At 53.7% G+C, this 21,729-nt stretch overlaps 1 protein-coding gene across 1 annotated transcript; it reads right to left on the bottom strand.

Annotated features, from left to right (window-relative positions):
* Positions 1-534: 534 nt before the first annotated feature.
* Positions 535-1,350, bottom strand: LOC125548242 (rapid alkalinization factor-like). The gene has a single exon (XM_048711900.1). It carries the CDS (start codon positions 1,200-1,202, stop codon positions 798-800), a length of 405 nt encoding a protein of 134 aa, XP_048567857.1. The 5' UTR covers positions 1,203-1,350; the 3' UTR covers positions 535-797.
* Positions 1,351-21,729: the final 20,379 nt, after the last annotated feature.

The raw sequence follows: 21,729 nt of genomic DNA, 5'->3' as shown, positions 1-21,729 counted from the left end.
GAAGCGTGACAGCCCAACCACATGGACATTGTGTGTTGGTGCTAACAAATGAATCGTGTTAAAGTGTACAAGGAATAAATTAAGTATAGCCAAAGAAGCTCCACTTTCACCAACCCATTTGAACCGATCTTTGCCACAACACTATAGAAGAGTCATTTCCCCCTTAACACCAAACAAAAGCCGATCGCTTTGGGCGCACAAAACAAATACTAATTCAGAGCACTGATTAAAGATTGGCTAACCAGAAACAAGGAGGGGGCAGAAAGGAGAAAGGTAAATATATTCAGAAAAGACAGCTCAACTCGAGAGATATTGATGTTTCTTTTCTGACAAGCATCCGCGAATTGGCATGTCAGGCTCACAAAAAACTTCTCTGCCACCTGCTCAATCAAGAAAATGGAGAAAAACCATGGCAGAGAAGCACATTCAATTCACCATAGTTAAACCGAGGCAAATAGTATCACAACTAATATGAGACGAAGGAAGTACGTACCAAAGGAGTCTACAAATTTATTGGGCACAACCGAAATCAGATGCACCAGAACGCGTAAGCTTAATTACTTTCACCCAAATAGGCACAAATGACACGATAATTAACCACGCCTCCTCCAGTGATCCGTACGGTACGATTGACCACACCACCCCCACCAGTGATGATTGATCAAGCATCGTCAAGAAGTGTTTGATCTTCTTCTTGTAATTACATTACATTACGTTACGTTACAGATAGATAGCAATACTAATTGATGAGGCATGCAGGTGGTAAGAAGGAATGAAGCAGGGTTTAATGAAGGGGATCAGCCCCTGCACTGGGTGATGGCGCTGCATCCGCGGGAGTAGGGGTTGGCCTCGGCTCCGGGCTGGCAGTTGTAGTAGGAGGCGCCGCGCTGCGAGCACGGCACGTTGTCCCGCCGCAGCGCGTCGTAGCCGATGTACCCGGACCCGTCCTGCAGCACCCGCCGCTTGCCGGCCATCGCCGCCACCTCGCCCTCGCCCTCGCCGTCCACGCCGAAGTACTCCATGCACTCGCCCACCGTGCCCCGGCACGTCCGCCCGCCCCGCCGCATAACCACGGCCGCAGCCGCGCCGCCGAGGCCTAGCCCGCCGGCGCCCTTCAAGGCCGAGGCCGGAGACGGGGCCAGCGCCGCCGCCGCGGCGAGGGCCAGGAGGAACGCGACGCCGGCCGCCAGCAGCTTCGCCATTTGGCTGCTGGTGGTGGAGCGGAGCGGAGGGGCTGGCTAGCTGTGGACGGAGGAGCCAAGAAGACCGTGGCGATGTGTGGAGCTGTTGGGCGTGTGTGGGACTCGGGCGGGGTGGCGGGTTATATTGGCAATGGCGGGACGGCCGCAGTAGGTGAGAAGAGAAAGAAAGGGAGACGAGGGAGAGATGGCGCGTCGCGTCGCGTCGGTGTGGCACTGTGGCGTAACAGCGATCGTTGGTTGGTCCGGATCGAGATCAAGATTGCCGCCGTATGATCGGCCCAAGCACGTCACCGAATCCATCGTTTTGGAGCATCCCGGTAACTCGGCATGGATTGGATGGTTCGATTCGTCGCGGTGCGTGCACATTGGATCACGAGACGAGCCGATACATCTTGGCCTGGGTGTTGGACCAGGTGCCCGGGAGAAAGAAACTGAAAAAGAAGAATTGGAGTAATTCTCCCATCTCTATGCTGCTCACATGCCACGACAAGTTGCTACATCTTTGGGAGGCTAACCGCGTGCGACACGGGCGATTTACTTGCACCTGCTTTTCCGTGCTGCAAACCGTCACTAGCTAGCTTACTTTCTCAGTGTCATTTGGAGTGTTCGGCTGTATTTACTCGTGCGCATCAATGGCTAGCAGTACGACGTCGTAGATATGAACAGCGCACCGTCGTACAACTTGGGCACATCAATAATAAACGTGATGGGGGTGTCAGATGGACAAGCTAGAGAGCGCTTTCGATGCCTAGCTTCAGTGCTACTCCTTTCATGGACATGGAGTAGCAACATACTCTGTGGACGTACGCGTACCTGCGTGACAGCTTCGTTTAGTGCTCCTAGCTACTAAATGGTCCTGTCCCCGCAAAACAAAAACGAAATGGTCCTATATCTAAGCCACTAGACTAGCACTAGACAGTATGTGTGTGTTCCAGGTCAACAGCGAGAGGCCGTTAGCTTAACTGATTAACCATGTGGCGAATTCAATGCAGGTCCTTTTTCAACTTTAAGTGCAAACCAAGGTTCTCGCTTGGCCCAAAGTTAGAGCAGGTCTAGCTGCGAGCATCTACACTCGCAAACACCAAGGCCTCTTTTGGTTCATATGATAGGATTATCATAGGAATAGGAATCTTATAGGAAATGAGATGACATGTATCTCAAATTCTATGAGTAGAAATAGGAAACACGATGTCATTTAGTTGACATCAAAGAAATTTTTCCATTGAGTCTAGGCTTTTTTTTTATTTTCCTATGAAATGTGGAGGATAGGAACTAGGAATCCATTCCTATAAACCAAAGGGCTCTAAAGAAAAAAAATCCTATAAAAATCCTATCCTCTAGAATTCATATGAAATTCCTCTAAACCAAAGGAGGTCTTATCTAGACCCTCAAACGTCCGCGGACATGCCTAGACGCGTTTACGGACAGTGATCGGGTAGTCCTCATTACTTCTTCTCTGCATGCGGACACTTCATGTTTGACACCTTAAATTCATAGTACAAAATATGCAAAATAAAATGTATGCCCTACATAGATCACCTAAGCTAGCCTACACTACTCGTTTTCGTTGGATATGTCCATGATCTCTATGCCGGGCTCCGGGTAGATGACCGGTTGACGCAACTCCTCCTCCACCTCAAGATAGGCGAATATTTCGTCAATCTCCATGCAACGGTGGCCGAGGATGTGGCGGTTCACCTCCACCCCCGCCTCTGACTCGATGGAGCCGAGGATGGCCGCCTCCTCCGCCTAGGTCAGCTCGTACTCCGCCAGCGCCTTGGGCATGCCGAAGCCCGGAGCGGGAGGTACCAGGTCCGCCTCACCCGCGTCGTCGTGCTCCTACTTCGATTGCACGTCCTCCATGGCCGTGTCCACCTCCACATCCGCGTCCTCCTCCTCCTTCATGGCCACCTTCTGTTCCACCTCCACCTCCACCTCCGCCTCCTCCTCCTTCTCCAAACATTTTAAAGTCCGAGGGCAGTCTGTCTGCGATCTAGGCTTCACGCTTAGCCCGGCTCTCTGATTCCACATGGGATCCAACCGTCAGCCCGGTAGGTGTCCAGTGCTTCAACCTTTCGAAATGTTATGTTTACGTGTTCAGTACTTCGACCTTTCGAAATGTTATGTATTTTTTTCAAATCATTCATGCATTTTAAAATGTTTGTGTTGTTTTAAAAATTGTTTACTTATTAAAAACATTTTCATATAAGTTCATCCTTTTCTGAAAAAAAAGGTTCATGTAATTGTAAAACGTGTTCACATGCTTAATTGTTTCGTAATTAAAAAAATATTTATGCTCTTTAAAAAAGTCCATGTGATTTAAAAAGTATTTACGTATTTAAAAAACAATATTGATGCATTTTGATATATATATATATATATATAATTTTAAAGTGAGTAGGCTTACTAGGGATGATGTATGGGCTAGGTGAGCTTGGGAAGGGCGGCCATCATGTCCAGCTTGACGACATTAGTTCTAATGCTATTACACATTCATTTGCAATGACGTGGTTTAGTGGCATTTGTCCATGGCTTTAGAGTTTAGGCGGTGGCCGAGATCATCACCATGAAGATTAACCATGTTCAGGCACATTACGACCAAGTGGATATTGTGATTATGGAGGAGAAAAAGCGACAACAGAGATGAGACATTATGTTAAAATAGATAACATGGATCTGTTGAGGGGTCTTAAATCATGCTTATTGTGCTGGGAGCATATGTTTTTTCTCTTCCATTGCAACACACGCACATGTTTATACCTACTGCCTGCAAAGAAGATTACAGTTTTCCATCACTCTGGTTTTGTCTGTACGTATAAATTCAGGACCTGCATTTCCTACGCATGTGCGTACCGTAAATGCAACGCCCCTACACTGCCGTAGCTAACAAAGGCAATGATGTGTGAGGCACGCCATATACGTGGAGGCATCATCGTCCCCGGCCTTGGGAGTAATTCGGGTGGCCGGATCCATGGATGCGCGTGGGCGCGTATGCGCGATGAATGAATTGAAAATAGTGGCGACGGGCGGAATCGGAGCTAGTGGTTACACCGGCCGGCTGGCCGGCACGGATCAAACTAGTTGAATGCAATGCATATGCGAATGGCTGGTACACGCACGTACTACGTCGCGATCGACCGATGCAGGACGTGCCATCGGTCGGCAGGGCGAACAAGAGGCATGGCCGCCGGAGTGCGTCAGAAATTATTCGTTCGTCCGTTTCGTGTCGTGTGACGTACGCGCGCGCGGTAGCTGGGAACACACGCGCTGCAAGTCGTGCTACGCTGCCGTCACCTACGATCGATTGTTCGACGAAAGCTCCTGCTGCTGCTAGCACGTAACATCATCTTCTGTCCAGAACTATTCTGCTTAGTTTGTTCGATCGATCGTCACTGGAGCCGCCCTTCCGTTCACTTTAGTTAGACAATAATAATCGAGCTGCTTAATTTAATCGACTGTTCGAACCTGCGACTGAGAGCTATAGCTGCTATCTATGTGTCGCTGTGGACTAGCTGCTGACCTTATCGAGGGAGCGACTAGAATAGAAGAACAGCTTGTGATGCAAAAATAGAAAAAACGCATCTGGGCCATCGGATTGGAGATTCATGGCCCAGATTCTGAGGAAGCGATCTGCGCGCACAATTTGTAAAAAGCTCCCCCGCTGTAAGTAATTTGTTCCATATGTCCTCGTCGTTGAAACCCAGCCCGTACGCAGTTGCAGCGACCTAACCCCCTTCCCTGACCCCCAAGCGCGGCGGCGGCGGCCAGATCCCTCAACCAAGTTAGCCAAGTACGCGGGGCGGAGGTGATGTTCCACCTTTCCGATGGCTCTTGCCAGTTGTGTCGCCAGCAGCTCTGTTTGAGGCCGAGCAGATCTGATCTCGTGGAGTATTAAGATCCGCGTCGCAGTATGCTCATCGTTGCCTCCCGATCTCAGGCTCTGGCAGCGGCTGGTTAGTCGTTTCCTGTCAATCTCAGTACCTAGGATCATCTCGCATCCTCCTCCACCTCATCGGCTGCAAGCCGGAGGTGGGCTCCTCGTCTCCTTCCCAACCGGCCTGTGTGACGTGGTGCAAACATACAAGGCGTCACCACGGTGATTAATTCTTCTGGTAAATAAACAAATTGAGATGGGAGTATTAGCTAGTACATTTGTCCTTCATGGTTCCATCTCAATTTTATTAGCTAGTTGATTTATGCTGTATCTCTACATTATTTTCTTGTACTTGTTCATGTCATACTTGCTTACATGTGAATGATGCATTTTGGTAACTTTGGCCAATCAGGTCCAGTAACCTGGTGAATGATGTAGCACAGTCCAATTTGGCATTGTATTGGTTACAAAAAAGAATTACATTGTATAGCATCTGGCGGCCTTGGCTTTTGCTGGAGTGTGGATTTTTAGCACCAACCGGAGCTCGTTCAGATGTGTATCTGAGCTCTGGGGAATTTAGTTGACACGTTCGGTCTTATATGCATAGTTTTTTTGTTCGTTTTTGAAATAACCAGTCACCCATTTCGGAGTTACTTATTATGTTCAAGGTGGGTGAAAACCTAAAAGAGTGAAGTGGTTTTATCCACAACAAAACTCTATTCTGCTCAAGATCACATCAGTTGTGAAGTTCACCAGTTAGTATTTGACATCAAGGTTTTTGCAAAGTTATTGTATATATATTTAATGGTATAGATCAAATTTACACTAATAGCTCAGTTCTTGAGCTTGCACTCACACACCGGCATCCAGAAGATAGCTAGTTACAACCAACACAGCAGAAGAGACTTTTATAAAGACAGCTATTTCATTTCGTAGTCGTAGAGCAGAGACACTCGTAGACCACAGGCTGCAGGAATCTCGTCCATCGGCACATTGCTTGGTCTAGGATCCATCGCTCGGCCGCGAATGCATCTAGACGACCTTGTGGCGACTGGCCATGGAGGCGGCAGGTGCACGCACTGCCACCGGCGAGAGATCTTGCAATTTGATTGAAGTCTCTGCTATCACTAAAGCAAGTATGCATGTTCGTGATTTAGGATTAATTCTTCTTCCATGACATGGGCCTCTCTCTCATCTTGTTCACTTATATTTCCCACAGTGTTGTAGTTTCCTTGTTATAACAATTTATAATATAGTGCATGCCATCACTAATTTGCATCCGCATGATAGTCATAAAAATCCCTTTCTTGTTTGCCGTTGCTACTTATGCTTTTAGATAGTCGTTGAAACCTGTAATTTGCTGTTCAAGCATTCATTCTGTGTGGTTACCCGATCAAATTTTTTTCCAAGCCAAGTGTGTTTGCAAATAATGTTGCAAGATATTTCTCATATAACACGACCTAGTGGAGTACCCAAACAAACACTATTGAGCTCTTTTCAGTAAAAAAAAGTACTATAGTGATGATGTTATGGTAAGTGTAGAAATGACTATTTTGCAGCGTATAGACTTGTTTATGCTTCACAATGTCAAGAATAGACATGTTACGTGTTTATTATTATACTTGGTACATGGTTCACTTGTTTGTATTAGGGAGTGGCTCTGCTAATATTGTTTTTGTCGAACTCATGACCAGTTTTTGAGTGATTAAAATGTCCAGCAGCTTTGAGGGTTCAACACATGATCTTATCATAAGATATGCTCTTTTCTTATTTGTACATACGATAAGCTATCTGAAAATGGCAAGTTTTATAAAGGATGGATTTCTATTAGGACAATTATGTAAATAATTGTATTGCTTAATTCCGCCGGTTGTTACGAATCTCTAGAATGCACTAGAGTTATTTTCCTGTACAAGATAAATAATATTTGTATAATTTGTTCATTATTGCTAAGTTAGGATTATCCACAAAATAGTTGGCTTGTCTGTCATTTCCAACATAGAAACATACTTTAGGTTGCCTTTTGCGATTAATGTCATATCTTCTCTATTTATCCTTCCTTGTAGTGTGTGCAGCACACAGTCAGATGGTGGTTGTTTATGTATATTTATTTGAACAGCTCATGATTAATTTTTTAACTATGAATGTATGGCACATACATGGACTTGCGCTAACTAAATCATATTTGCTACGTCTGAACTCTCCCAGGACAACAAGCTCGACGAACAAGAAGCACTGTATCTGGAGGCAACTGTTGTGTGCCGTCAAGATAGCACCGTTCATGCAGTTCTTAATGGCAATGCTTGTTGAGCGATGATTATTATAGTCCTTCAGACTTACCCTTGCCCGTCATGTACCAAAGTTGATGCAGTTTTCGCTAGCAATACTTGATCCTGTGATATGAGTGTCTTCTGTGTTATGCCTGGGATGTTACAGTTTGACATGTACTAAAAACTGCGGCGCTGATAGTCCAGTTTGACATGCACTCAAGTATTTGTTTCTGGAATGGTTCATTTTAACATTTATGCTATTTCTTGTGCCTGGTATGGTCCAGCTTACACGTACTCACATATTAGTGTGTGATGGTCATGTTCAAGTTTCTTGCATAATTAGTTTACATATGAAGGGAGGGAGCAGGAATGAGCGTTGTGAAGATATGGCATAGGTACTACAGTATTTACTAAGAACAAAACGTTTGGACATGAAAAAAGTGAAGGTAGTTACTGCAAAAGTATCTTTTACATCTAACTAGTAGCAGGGGGGTTTTCATAAAATACACATTAAGTGGCCTAGGATCCCCCACTTGAATCTGTACCATCCACAATGGATCCGACGGCCCATATTGGTTTTTGTATTTTTGCATCACAAGCCATTCTTCTATTGTAGTCGCTCCCCCTTATCGAGCAGAGCTGCAGCAGATGCATCGTTTATGTCCAAATGGTCCTCTTTGTTTTTTTAACATAACAATATCTATCCAAATCTTATTCTCCTTTTTCTTCCTATGAATGCCAATGGAAAAAAGGTGTGCAGGGAAAGATCGAATGGTCGCCTTCAACCGTCAACATACGATAGTTGTGACACGGGATATTTAGGTCAAAGGAGATTTCAGACTTGAAGAAGATTATTGATAACTCAAGCTTCCTAATCTTATGCTACGATCAACTTGAGGAATTCAGAACTCTATCTGTTGAGGAAGCTAATGGCAGAGAGATTATTGTGGATAGACAATTTGCAATACAATGTATTGATCGGGGTGCTGGTGCACGCATATATATTACAAGGGAAGACCTCTACCTCAACTATACAAGACTAGGAGGTGGGCCACAAACCCCAAGTCCTTGAGGGCGAACTCATCACGAAGACGAGCAGTCAGCCGCTGAAGGAGGTCGGGGGCGGACGCCGTGAGGATGATGTCGTCGACATAGAGCAGCAGATATGCAGTGTCAACTCCCTGATGATACACGAAGAGTGAAGCATCAGAGCGAGCGGACCGAAATCCGAGAGACTGCGGGAAGGCTGCGATACGCTGGTACCAAGCCCGAGGCGCCTGCTTCAACCCGTAAAGAGAACGGGAGAGCAAGCACACGAAGTCGGGGTGCTCGGCATCGATGAAACCAGTGGGCTGCTCACAGAACACCTGCTCAGCGAGATGGCCGTGCAAGAAGGCGTTGAAGACATCCAACTAGTGCACAGGCCAGGCGCGCGAGACCGCCAGCTGAAGCACGACGCGAATCGTGCCCGGTTTCACAACCGGAGCGAAGGTGTCGGTGAAGTCCACGCCCGCACGCTGCCGAAAACCACGAACCACCCACCGAGCCTTGTAGCGCTCGAGAGAACCGTTCGGGCGAGTCTTGTGGCGAAACACCCACTTGCCAGAGATGATATTGGCACGAGGGGGTTGGGGAATAAGCTGCCACGTGCGGTTGCGCTGTAAGGCGTCGAACTCCTCCTACATCGCAGCTAGCCAGTGGGGATCCCGAAGTGCAGCGCGAGCGGAGGTGGGGACGGGTGATGGCGTCGACATCGAGGCGACACACACATACTCGTCAGCGGAGTAGCGCGTGCTGGGCCGAAGCACTCCTGCTCGGGCACGGGTAGTCACACCAAGTGGCGAGGCAGCAGGGCCGGCGGGTGCCGCGGCGGCGGGGGCACCCGGTGCGGCGGCGGGGGCCGCAGCGGCGGTGGCTGCAGGGGCCGCGGCGGCAGTAGCGGCGGCCGAGCCGTCGGCGGAAGAGGCGAAGGGCGAGGGTGACGTCGATCCCGTCGCAGGGTGGGCGGGCGGGGTGCCGGGCGCAACCTCGTATGAGGGAGACGGGGACCCGGGGGCCCGCTCGGACTCGACCTCGGGGGAGGGAGTCACGAAGCCAGGTGGTGGCGGCAGAGGGCGCCGTGCCGGGGGGGGGGGGCGCCGGGGGCTGCCGCCGCGCATCGCTCTACGAAGGGGGCGCATGGGCCAGCGCCGAAGGGGCCGAAGCTGGAGGAACCTGAGAAAAAGGGAACACCGTCTCGACAAAGTACACATGCCTCGAGGTGTACACACGATGAGTGACAGGATCATAGCACCGGTAACCTTTGGTGTTAGGAGGGTAGCCTAGGAAGATTCATGGGACAGATCGTGGTGCGAGTTTGTGTGGCGTGGTGGACGCGGTGCTAGGATAACAGAGACACCCGAAGATGCGGAGACCAACATAGGACGGTGGTGTGCCGAAGAGAAGGTGGTGAGGGGTGTAGTTCCACCGGGGGCGACACGGGCGAATGTTAACTAAGAGAGTGGCGGTAGCAAGGGCATCGGGCCAAAACCGAGCGGGCACGTTAGAGTGAAAGAGTAACGTGCGAACGCGATCATTACGAGTGCAGAGAATGCGCTCGGCGCGCCCGTTTTGCTGGGAAGTGTAGGGGCAAGTCAGACGGAAGGTGGTGCCGTGAGAGGCGAGAAGTGTGCGAAAAGCGACGTTGTCAAACTCTTTTCCGTTGTCAGTTTGAAGTGCGAGTATGGGGCGACCGAACTGGGTGGTGAAATAGGAATAAAAGGCGGTGAGTGTGGCTAAAGCATCGGATTTACGACGAAGAGGAAAAGTCCACACATAATGAGAATAATCATCTAAAATCACCAAGTAGTATAGATAGACCGTGTTACTCGCAACGGGAGATGTCCAAACATCACTATGAAGTAATTGAAACGGAAAAGTGGAAACCGAAGAAGACGCACTAAAGGGAAGACGAACGTGCTTGCCTAAGCGACAAGCCTCACAAGAGTGCTCGTCGAGCTTATCACATGAGAAAGAGAAACTCCTAAGAATTTGACGTAAGACAGTGTGGTTGGGGTGACCCAAGCGAGCGTGCCAAAGGTCAACACCGGCGGCAAGGGCGACAGATGTGGATGTGGAGGCGCCGGCGTGCACGGGGTAGAGCTCATCGGGACTTTCACATCGGTGAAGGACCATCCGGGTACGGGTGTCTTTCACAGAAAAGCCAACACCGTCAAATTCAACAGTAAGTGGGTTCTCACGAGTAAGACGACGAACGAAAACTAGGTTCGTGACTAGATCAGGTGAAACAAGAACATTAGACATAGTGATGGGTGTGGAAGTGGAGGGAAAGTTAGTGCTACCGATATGAGTAATAGGTAAGGAGGAGCCATTGCCGACGGTGATACGAGTGGGTGTGTGAACAGGAGTGGAGGAGGTTAGGTTACCGGGATGAGCTGCCATGTGCGCAGTAGCACCTGAGTCCATGTGCCAGTTGTCTCCATCGACAGAGCTACTCGGCGACGGCGCGGAGTGCTGGGCGGCGAGGAGGGTGGCGTCCCATGGCACAGGTACCGGCAGCGACGGAAGGCCCCCATAGAGCGGCGTCATGACGGTCGGGCCATAACCACCGAGGGGCGGCGACACAGGGAGGGCGCCGTAGCCGGCGCCAGTCGGTTGAAAGGGCGCGCCGATGAACGCCTGGTGGCTAGCGGGGAGAGCCTGCTAATAGTGCGGTGCCCCCCCAGTGTCCTGGGCCCGCTGCGGCTGCAGACGGCGGCGACCGCCGCCATGCCGGTTGCATCGGCCCCCTCCCCATTGCGGGTGCTGCGGGGGAGGCGCTGGTGGCGACAACGGGTAACACCCGGCGGGTGCGGGAGGACGCAACTGGATCGGCGCGGTCGGCGGAGTGGTTCCACCGCAGATGGTGAAGTAGCTCGGAGAGTCCATAAACGGCGGCGGCGGCGGCGCACGCGGGGAGGCGTGGCGCGACGGCGGCGATGGCGGTTGGGAGCGGCGGCGACAACGCGTGCGGGAAGACGCTGCGCGGCGGCGATGAGGAGCGGCGGCGGCGCGCGCGAGGAAGCACTGCGCGGCGGCGGTGGCTAGGGTTAGAGAAAGGCGCGGCAGCTGAAGAAGCGGCGGCGCGTGTGGAAAAGTAGGGGCGGCAGCTAGCGAAGCGCGGTGCGGGCTGACTAGGCGGTCAACGTGGCGAACGGCAACGCGGGCGTGCAACTGCAGCGCTACGAGAGGCGGGCGGCGTGCGTGTAGCGGCTTGGCGTGGAGCGGCGGGTCGGATCGGATAGCAGGCGACGATTGCAATGGAATACGACAACAAGGACGTACACAAGCAGGCACACAGGCTGATGGATCCTTACGGGAAGCTAGCTTCTACGTACTAGTCAACACCCAGCAGCCACTTCTTTGATCGATCCTTTCGGCCGAAACAACACACGCGGGGCGGTCGATGCTGGCGGGGCAAGGGATGCTAGCGGGGCGGGCGGGGCTAGCAGGCGAGAGGAGCAGCACGACGAGCGACTGGGCGAGAGGAGCGGCTTGGCGGGCGGCTAGGCGATGGGATCGGACGGGGCGGCCGGCGCGGTAGGGCGCGCGGGCGGCGGCGGCGACTCGGAGGAGACGCGCGGCGGCGGCGGAAGCGAGAGATAAAACCTAGAAAACTGATACCATGTGGATAGACAATTTGCAATACAATGTATTGATCGGGGTGCTGGTGCACGCATATATATTACAAGGGAAGACCTCTACCTTAATTATACAAGACTAGGAGGTGGGCCACAAATCCAATACACGCGCAATACACAATACATATTCAACAATTATCAAGAGTCACCTGGCAATCAGACTGAAAAATCAGAGGAAATACTGGAAGCAGTGAGCCACCATAAGAAAGCTTAAGATGAGGGAGGCTAACACTGTCGGAGTATGGGGTCCCGGCAAACCCTTAAGGTTCGAACACTGGGGTGCGCGCAAAGTCTTTCCCTCCAACCGATCTACGCTCTCGCTCGCTAGAATCTTGCGGATGAACTCTACCAACTCACAACACAGAAGGACACAAGATTTATACTGGTTCGGACCACCGTTGTGGTGTAATACCCTACTCTAGTGTGGTGATGGTGGATTGCCTCTTGGGCTGACGATGAACAATACATGGGGAGAACGGCCTCCTGAGGTTGAGGTGTTCTTGTGCTTATGAACTTGTGTGTGTCTGGGCCTGATGAGTCTGTGCCCCTACTATGGTGGCTAGTCCTATTTATAGAGGCCCTGATCCTCTTCCCAAATATCGAGCCGAAAGGGAGCCAACAATGGCGGACTAATTTGAAGGGGGACAACTAGTACAAGCTATCCTGACAAAAGTAGTCTTCGCCTGCACAAAGTTCTGGTGGCGACGCTGCTCTGGGCTCCACGGTGACCTCCGTCTTGCAGTCCATGGTCTTGGTCTTGTTGCACCGAAATGACAACCTTTGCCTGAAGCCTTGGTACTTCGTGGCTGCGCTTGCCCTCTTTGCACCAAAGAGGAAATAAGGACGCTGTGCGCGCTGGCGCCCGCCTGGTGTCGATCGTCACGGCTCACGTCACGAGAGCCTCGTGAGGTTCGCCTCGCCTTGATATCTCTGCTCCTCGTGAGCCTGCCTAGCTAGGACACTCCAGAGGAGGTCTTGCATCGTCCGCCTCGCGAGGCTTGGCCCTCGCGAGGGTCTTGGGTGCTTTGTTGGTGAAGATAGGCCGTATGGCCTGCTGGCTCAGCCACGCCGCAGGCAGCAAGTCTGGGGACCCCCGTTCCCAGAATGCCGACAGTAGCCCCCGGGTCCAAGGTGCGTGCGGGCTTGGCTTCGCGGCGAAGCCAAGGGTCAAGTTCGGAGCACCGCGGGCCCCCAAAGCCTGCGGCCTCGGTTGACGCATGTCAGTTGATTGGACGTGGGCGCCTCTGTTTCCCCATGCCGTTTCGGCAACTGCTTGACCTGACAAAAGGCTGGCGCGGGCGGCACTTGCCTTCCTTGCTTCTTCCTCGCCTCGCTCCAGATCCCCTTTCTTGCTCTTCACCGCCGCTACCCACAGATCTGCCCCAACCTCGCTCTGCATCTGTCGCCCATGGCGCCGCGCAAGGTCAAGACTTCCTCGTCCCCGGCTTGGTATGAGCCCGCTCTTGAGGCGCCTACTGTCACGGAGAAGAGCCTTGCCTCCGTGCGCCTGCTGACGGCGAGCGAGAGCAACGAGTTGGGGAAGACGGAGCTCCGGCTTGCCTCCGACGAGTCAGAGCCTGAGGGGAGAACCTTCTTTCCCTTCTTCTCGAGCAGCGTTGCTGTCGGGTTGGTTCCTCCCTTCTCTGATTTCTTTTACGAAGTCCTCGACCACTATGGGCTGCAAGCGTTGCACCTCCATCCCAACTCTGTCCTCCTCCTGTCCATCTTTGCCTACTACTGTGAGGCATACCTGGGTGCAGTGGTAGAGCTTCAAAGAAAAAGTTGGGCGGACCAAGCTAATGAAGAGCATGATTTTTTTAGGCATCAGTGACTACTTGTTCTCATGGAACTTTCATCTTATGTGTAAACAAGCAAGTGACAACCCGCTGATCCACCAAGAAAAAATGTATCTTTATCTTCTATTTCCACATATAAATTGATAATGAAAATGCATTAATTATGCTCAGTTGAATCAATTGATATCAGAAACCCACTGCTCCGAAGATATTTACTCCCTTCGTCTCATAATACAACACGTTTTTTCACTCTAGTGTAATGAGAAAAAACGTCTAACATTACGAGACGGAAGGAGTAGAAATTATCCAGTGCATGAACATCCAGCTCTACTCAGCGTCGGCTGCGCCCCACGCAGTCCTGATTGGTTCGTAGTGGATTGCAGAGGTCAGCGGAGGCTGGAGTCGAAGGCTTCTGGGCGGCACTGCGGCAGGATCCCGACGGCAGGACTGGCCGGTGCGGAGGCCGGAACCTGGAGGGGAGGGACGATGGTGCCACGGCGAGGTCGCATGGAGGTAGGTGGAACCGTGCAGCAGGCAGCAGGAAGATAGCAGCATGCATTTATCAGTAAGGAGGTTGTCTGAACTCTGAACTACGTGCAGAAGGGCCACAAGATCTGCGCTTGCGTGAGATGCACGTGGCGGAGGCTTTAGTCCCGGCCGGCTGGCGGCCGCTATTCGTGCTGTGTGCGCTCCTGCCGTCGGCCCGTCGTTGGATCGATCCATTGATCGTAATAGCCTTGGTCTCCTGGCTGAGTAGGCTATGTATAGGTATAAAAAATTTGTGAAAACCTAGGCGGGCCACGGCCTGGTTTGGCCCCAATAAAGCTCCGCCCCTGCCTGGGCGTGATGCCGTCCGTGGCGCTCCTGCGCCATTTCTTCTTCCTCCGCGTCAACGAGGGCCACATCTCTGGATGCGCTAACTTCGTGGCGTCCGGCAAGGCGAACTTGATCTCGAGCACCGGAAAGAGGGCCGACAACATTCGATCCAAGTGGGTCATGGTGGACGCCAAGCTCGCCCATCCGTGCCCGGTGTTGCCGACGGAGACGCCTCGGCAAGGCAAGGAGTGGCCCAGGGTGGAGCTTGTCGACGAACGGGCGTCGTCAGTGTTGGAGCAGATGATGGCTGACCTGAAGCCGGGCAATGCAAGGCGGCTAAAATAACGGGAGCGATGCTCCTGAGGGAGTTCTTGACGCTGCGGGTCGCCCCACTCCAACCGCGCGTGCGTCCCTTCTGGCAGCTTGAAGGAGGGGAGAACAAGGCCCGTCTGAGGCCGGGGGACCTGCCTGACGACGAACTGGACGCCGTCCTGCGCCTCATAGTTGGAGACAACCAGGAGCACCCGCCTAGCGCCTTCATTCCCCTGTTCCAACGCAGGGACCGGGAGGAATTCGTCGCCTCCAGGCCGACTTTTGATGCACGCGGGCTGGTGCCGACGGTGCTTTCGGGAGCTCCTTCGGCGCCAAAGCCGGTGGAGGTGTCTTCTGGCGAGTCCCGCAGAGAGGGGGGGGGGGAGGAGGAGGACTCTGAGGAGACCCCAAAAGAGGTGGAAGAGACCTCCCCTCCGAGCAAGGCCGAGATTCTCCGCGCCCTTCCTGATGATGCTGAGGCCGACGCCTACCAAGGAGGGAAAGAGCAACCCCTCGTTTCGACGAAGGGTAGGTGATCGCTGGTGGATCATGGTGCCGCCTCCACTCCAACACCTCCCGGGGCTGGATCCGGTTCCGCCTCCGCACCGCATGGCGCCACCGGAGCCCGAGCGCCTGCTCCTCAGGTCCCGATGCTGTCGGGCCTCAAGCTTCACAAGCAAAGGGTGGAGTACCTTGCGGTGGACCGGTAGGTGTCTCAAACTTCGCTTGGTCCGTGCATGTGCCTGTTCTTTTCTGACGCTCGCCTTTGGTTGATTAGGCCGACATCTTCGGCGAAGAAGAGGAAGGATGGTAAGGTAGCTGCGCCTCCCCCTGCAGAGCAAGGAGGCAACATCGCCCGTGCCTCCCCAGCCCGGTCGTCTTCGCGGGGCCAAGAGGATCCCCGTCGCATGGAGTCAGCCCCCATGGCCCCACTGGCTCCGGGGGTGCCGGTACTTGGCGCGGCTGATGAGGTCCCAGCTGCTTCGGAGCCCGCGGTCTCCCAAGCCCTGGTGACGGCGCCACTTCCTCCTACTGCTGCGCCTCCACTCCTTGGTTCCTCTGCTCCAGCTGCCGTCTTGGAGCGTGCCTTTTCAGAGATGACCCAACCGCAGGAGGATCTCCTGAGCGCTGACCCGTGCCTAGTGGCCGGGCGTCTGGAGTTGGCCTTCGGCTGGCTTCACCCTGACCTGGCGGTACTCGCGGCGCTGGGCCAGGCTATTGCGGCTTCCGAGAGGGAGAAGCAAGTGGCTGTCGGCGCTGCGGCCGATCGTGAGGAGGCGCTGAAAGAGGCCCAGGCCGTCCGTGACCGCTGCCAAGAGCTGGAGGACGAGTTGCGGAGCCCGCGCGATAAGCACGCCGAAGAGGCGCGCCGCCGCGAAGCAGAGGAGAAGGAGATGAAGGCCCGGGAGGAAGCTGTCAAGAACCGTGATGCTGAGCTGGCAGATCTGGGGAAGAGGCAGGTTACCGAGCGCAACCGGTTGGAGGAGCTGGAGCAAAAGATGGGGCGAAGGAGGCCAATCTCAATGCCAAGGCGCGGGTCTTGGCCGAAGACCGTGTGGCCTTCGCCGATCTCGAGAAGAGATCTCGAGAGGCGCTGAAGACGCTCCACGAGCGTGGCCTGGAGAAGCCGCTGGATACCGACGAGGACGGCCCCGCCCAGCTGCTTCCTCTCGTGGTGAAGGCGCTTGAGGAGGTCGTTGAGGGCCTCGGTCCCATGTCGGAGGCGGAAGCTCGCGTTCTGTCTTCAGCCGCTCTTACTCGCGTCCTCAGCCATCTGCACCTCCGCGACCCCAACGCCCAGTTTGACGAGCTACTGGAGCCTGTGGCTGAAGATCTCTACGAGACCGCCGCCGCAACCGTTCAAGGTCAAGTGGAGGCTTTGCTGGGAAGTTCCGCGGCTTTGTCTCCGATCCTCTGTCTGGTGATGCCGCGGATCCTGCGGCTGGTGGCGAAGGTGAAGACATCGTCGCCCACAGTGGAGCTCCTTCCGCAGGCGACGGCGACATCCACGGGTGACCCGCGGCTATTCTCCTTGTTTTGTTCCTGCGACATACATCAGGCCTCGTGGAGGCATTTAGACTTTTTCATTTGGTATTGTGAGAACAGTATGCTTGTAATATTTGCTTTGAGATTCTGTGTTTTCCTTCCTTATTTGCCTTGTTCTGCGTCGGCAGAGCCCGGCCCTGTGCATACCCCAACCGCCGTTGGGCCGACCGGAGACCGGGACGGACCAAGGAGTGAGGGGCTACATGACCAGTTAGGCTCCTGAGTCGCGATGCTCAGGAGTCCCCCTTGACGTGCGAACAACATATAGGGAGAGTTCTTGAGGATAGATTAATATTCTACGTCGGCAGAGCCCGGCCCCGCGGATACCTCAACCGCCATTGGGCCGACCGGAGACCAGGACGGACCAAGGAGTGAGGGGCTACGTGACCAGTTAGGATCCTGAGTCGCGATGCTCAGGAGTCCCCCTTGACGTTCAAACAATTTCCATACCTGCCCTCGCCAAGGCCTCGGGAGGGGCGCGCGACGCCCAGGTCCGGGGGACCTGGTTAGGCGGCGTGCGCTTGGGCGTGACCCAAGCGCATCCCCCATGCCCAGCCCCCTCGCACGACTCTCCTGAGGGGAGACATCGTGGTGAGGCTGGGCGCTGGGCTCCTTGAGGTTGGTACGACCATGGGGTTGCCCTCAGTTGTTTATCACCAGCGCGGAGCGTAGTGCTTCTGCTTGTGCACGAGCATAGCCGCTCCTTGGCAGTGTCGACAGCCAGCGTGGATCATGGAGCTTCCACTTGGGCGTGGGATGGGGGCCCCCCTCCGGGAGGAGCCCCCGGGGCATGTACAGCCCCGCCCTGACACGTGGCTTGCACGGCAGGGCTGCGAGGTGTATCTGGGCACTCGTGAGCCAGCGCGGGACTCACGAGGCCCTACCTCAAGGCGGGTTGCGCCTGGTCTTGTGTCTTGGTGAATGTATGTCCCTGCAAGGCGGTTAGATGCAAGCACTCTATGTCCTCAGGTCCCGGACCTCGAGCGAGCTCACCCGCCGCTGGTATGACAGGTCGCGATGCCGTGGTCAAGGCGAGAGGTGAGGGCTGGAGAGCTAGTAAGAGCTCCTGAGTCGCGATGCTCGGGAGCCCCCCTTTTAACGTGCAAGCAAATTGCATGGGGCGAACAGACCCGTGGCAGGCGGTGATCAAACAGGTGATAGCAGTTGGCAGGTTAAGCATGAAGAGCAGATTGCCCGAGATAAATACAGGAAGGTACATGCCACTGGGTCTGGCCCGAGCGGCGTGGGGGTGATGCAGCCCGAGGGGCGCCCCCTGTGAGGTAAGCTTAGGAACATAAGCAAAAGGAATACATGCCACAGGGACGGACCCACGTGGCCTGGGAATAGTGCAGCCCGAGGGGCGCTCCCAGTTTAAATGAACTTGGAAGATGTCACCTGGGTCTGTAGATGAAGTAGAGCTGGTGCAGCTGAAGCCACGCGTCGAAGGAATGACTCCTCATGAGCCACCGAGACCCTGAGCCTCGGGAGGCTCTAGGGGTTTAGGAGGTTCCCTGAAGGCTGCCGCCATCTCCTCCCGAACGGCGTGGAACCTGGCCTCCTGAGCCGCCTGGACTTGCCGTACATGGCGCTGATGGGCCGACGCCACGTTCGGCAAGTCGAGGGGCATGCGAACGAAGCTATGTGATGGACCCTCACAGCGGCCCGCGCGCGATGGCCAGAAGCGCTCCTGAGATGCGGCCCTGTTGAGCCCTGGGATGTCGATGCAGGTGCGCAGCTCAGCACCCTCGCCTGGGTGGTGAGCCACACTCTGTGAGCGGCGGTCGCCACACATGGCTCTTGCATCTTGTAGCTCTTGGGTGGTCTTGGTGATGAACTCCTGGATGGTGGGCATTCCTTGCCCCATGCTCTCCTGAGGAACACGTGCCGCCAAGCACGCTTCCAAGTGGTGCCCAAGCGCCTCCCTCGTGAGATTGGCAAGGTCTGAGGCTCTCTAGAAAAGAGCCCCCGAGCCTTGCCTGAGGAGGGCGCTGGGCACGCTTTCCTATGCGGTGGAGGGAGGCGCCCCTGGAGCGGGCGCCGATCCTGACGAGGCTCCTGATGCGGCGCCATCTTCTTGGGGTCCTTCACGGTGCGGTAGCTTCTTCTTGGGGATGGTCTCCGAAGGGCCTTCACTTCTGCTGTCAGGGTTGTCGACTGCCATGGCTTGGAAGGCGCGCTCAAGGGAGCACACCGCATCCCTTTCTTCACACGGGACCGTGATGATCCCCTCGCTTCCTAGCATCTCGAGGACGTTGTAGCCGTGGTGAGTGACTGCCATGAACTTGGCCAGGGATGAATACCCAAGGATGGCATTGTACGGCAGGCGGATGTGTGCGACATCGAAGTCGATGAGCTCGGTGCAGCAATTCTTGCGCTCCCCGAAGGTGACAGGCAGGCGGACTTGCCCTATTGGTGTGGTGGAACCGTCAGTCACTCCTAAGAAAGGCTTGATGTAACACCCCGGATGTAACTTTCCCAATTTCTACTCCAACTCTTGCCGTTTCCGGTGTTAAGTTATTATATATTCTCGTGTTCGGGTCTTTGTCTTCGTGTGTTGTTATCGTTGTCATGCATCTCATATCATGTCATCATGTGCATTGCATTTGCATACGTGTTCGTCTCATGCATTTGAGCATTTTCCCCGTTGTCCGTTTTGCTTTCCGGCGCTTCGTTCTCCTCCGGTGGTCATTTCTAGCTTTCTTTCGTGTGTGGGGATTAAAAATTCCGGATTGGACCGAGACTTGCCAAGCGGCCTTGGTTTACTACCGGTAGACCGCCTGTCAAGTTTCGTACCATTTGGATTTCGTTTGATACTCCAACGGTTAACCGAGGGACCGAAAAGGCCTCGTGTGTGTCGCAGCCCAACACCCCTCCAATTTGGCCCAAAACCCACCTAACTCTGCTCCATCATCTAGAGTGCTCGATCACGATCACGTGGCCGAAAACCGCACCTCATTTGGACTCTCCTAGCTTCCTCTATGCCTATATATAGACCCCCCGAATTCCGGATCTTTCTCCCCCCGAAACCCTTAAACCCCCCCCGACGCGCCGGACATTGTCCGCCCGCGCCGGACGCTCCGCGCCGCCGCCCCCGCACCAGTCGCGCGCTGCCATGTGGCCTCGCCGCCGCCTCCCACCGCGCGGCCCGGGAGGCCCAGGGAGGGCCCCCGCGGCCCGGAGCCGCCGCCGCCTTGCCGCGCCCGGCCCCGCCGCCTCGTTCGCTTCGCCGTCGCCGCCTCCTCCCGCCCGGCGACCGGATCCGCCGCGCGCCACCGCGACGCCGACCGGACCCCGCCGACCCCGCCGCCTCTTCCTCGCCACCGAAGCCGCCCCGCTCCGGCAGCCCCTCGCCGGCGCCGTCCCAGGCCGCCGCGACCGCCGACTCCCTCCACGCCGAGCGCCGCCCCCGCGGCCACCCTCGCCGCCCCGGCCGTCTTCTCCCTCTCCGTCGAGCTCCGGTGTGAACAGTAACTCCGGCCATCGTTCCTCGATTTCCGTGCCCCGATCCATATCTGTGAACAGTAAACCCTAATCCGGAGGTTGATTTTTTTCTCTAAGTCCCAGAAATTCCGATCCAAGTGCTCATGTTCGCAGCTCCGTAACTTTGCATCCGTAGCTCAGATTCATGCATATAGCATATCAAAATGTTCATCTTAGAGAGTACATCATTTTATTCCATTGCATCATTTTCATTTGAGCTCATCTTGATGCCCGAAATGCTGTTAGAAGAGGGCTACTTGAGATATTTGTCAGATCTGCTACTCCATTTAGGTTTTTGTCATTTTTGCCATGATTATTGTGTGCATGTTATGCCCTGATGCTCTACATGTGTTTTGTTAAGGGTTTTGTCATCTTTCCAGAGGTGCAACCCGTGTATTTTTGTGATGTGTGTAGTGTCTTGTGCAAGCTTGCAAAGTTGTGCACTTGCTAATTCTGTTTTCAGGGACTTAGCAATTCCACTAAGTCCTTGAGCTGTTTATCTCATGATGCCATATGTTCTTGTTGTTTCCTAGTGATCCATGCCTCTTTTGAGGATGATCAGTAAGGATGTTTTGTTAATATTATAGTGATCTATCCATCCATGTCTTTGTTTGCAATTATGGAGCACCCTAGCTTGAGTCAACCAAGCTCTACTTTTGCTACTTTGTGAATCTGGGCAGATTGTCAACTTGTTTGCAATTTTGCCGATGATGTTGTAGTTGATCCGTGCATGCTATGCTATTGTTCTTGCCATGTCTAGCTCGTATTTTGTGCCTTATTGATGGGTGTATGCTTGTCTTGCCATGACTTGCACCATAGTGAGTGCATCGAGGTCGTAAACATGCCTACTTGAGTTATATTTCAGCAAGTGTCAGTTTTTCACTAAGTCTGAAAACTGATTATGTTTTTGCTATGTTCACGTGCTTGCAATGGTATTTTCTGATCCCTTTTGGCTCAAGGTCACTAAGGGACTTTTGTTAAGCTCTTTGAGTAGCTCCATGCCATGTTTTACTTTGCCATGTTCAGATCCTGTAGCATATAGTTTGTTGCTCCGAAGAGGGCTACCTGATCTGAAATTCCAGACAAGTGTTAATTTCACTAAGTCTGAGATCTGTTTGTCATATGCATTTTTGCCATGCTTAGTTGAACCTGTTAATCGATGAATTGGCCGTAGCTCAGTGCTAGACTTTTGTTAAGCATCTTGTGTGCATCCCTGCCATGTATTTTGTTGTCATGTTTGGGTGCTGTAGCGTG

This window comes from Triticum urartu, chromosome 3 (assembly GCF_003073215.2).
Source record: "Triticum urartu cultivar G1812 chromosome 3, Tu2.1, whole genome shotgun sequence".
Lineage (NCBI taxonomy): Eukaryota > Viridiplantae > Streptophyta > Magnoliopsida > Poales > Poaceae > Triticum > Triticum urartu.
Note: the sequence above shows the minus strand (reverse complement) of the source record. Positions and strands in the feature narration are given on the sequence as shown.

Coding starts and splice junctions, on each gene's coding strand:
- LOC125548242 (XM_048711900.1), bottom strand. CDS start 1,202: ATGGCGAAGCTGCTGGCGGCCGGCGTCGCGTTCCTCCTGGCCCTCGCC.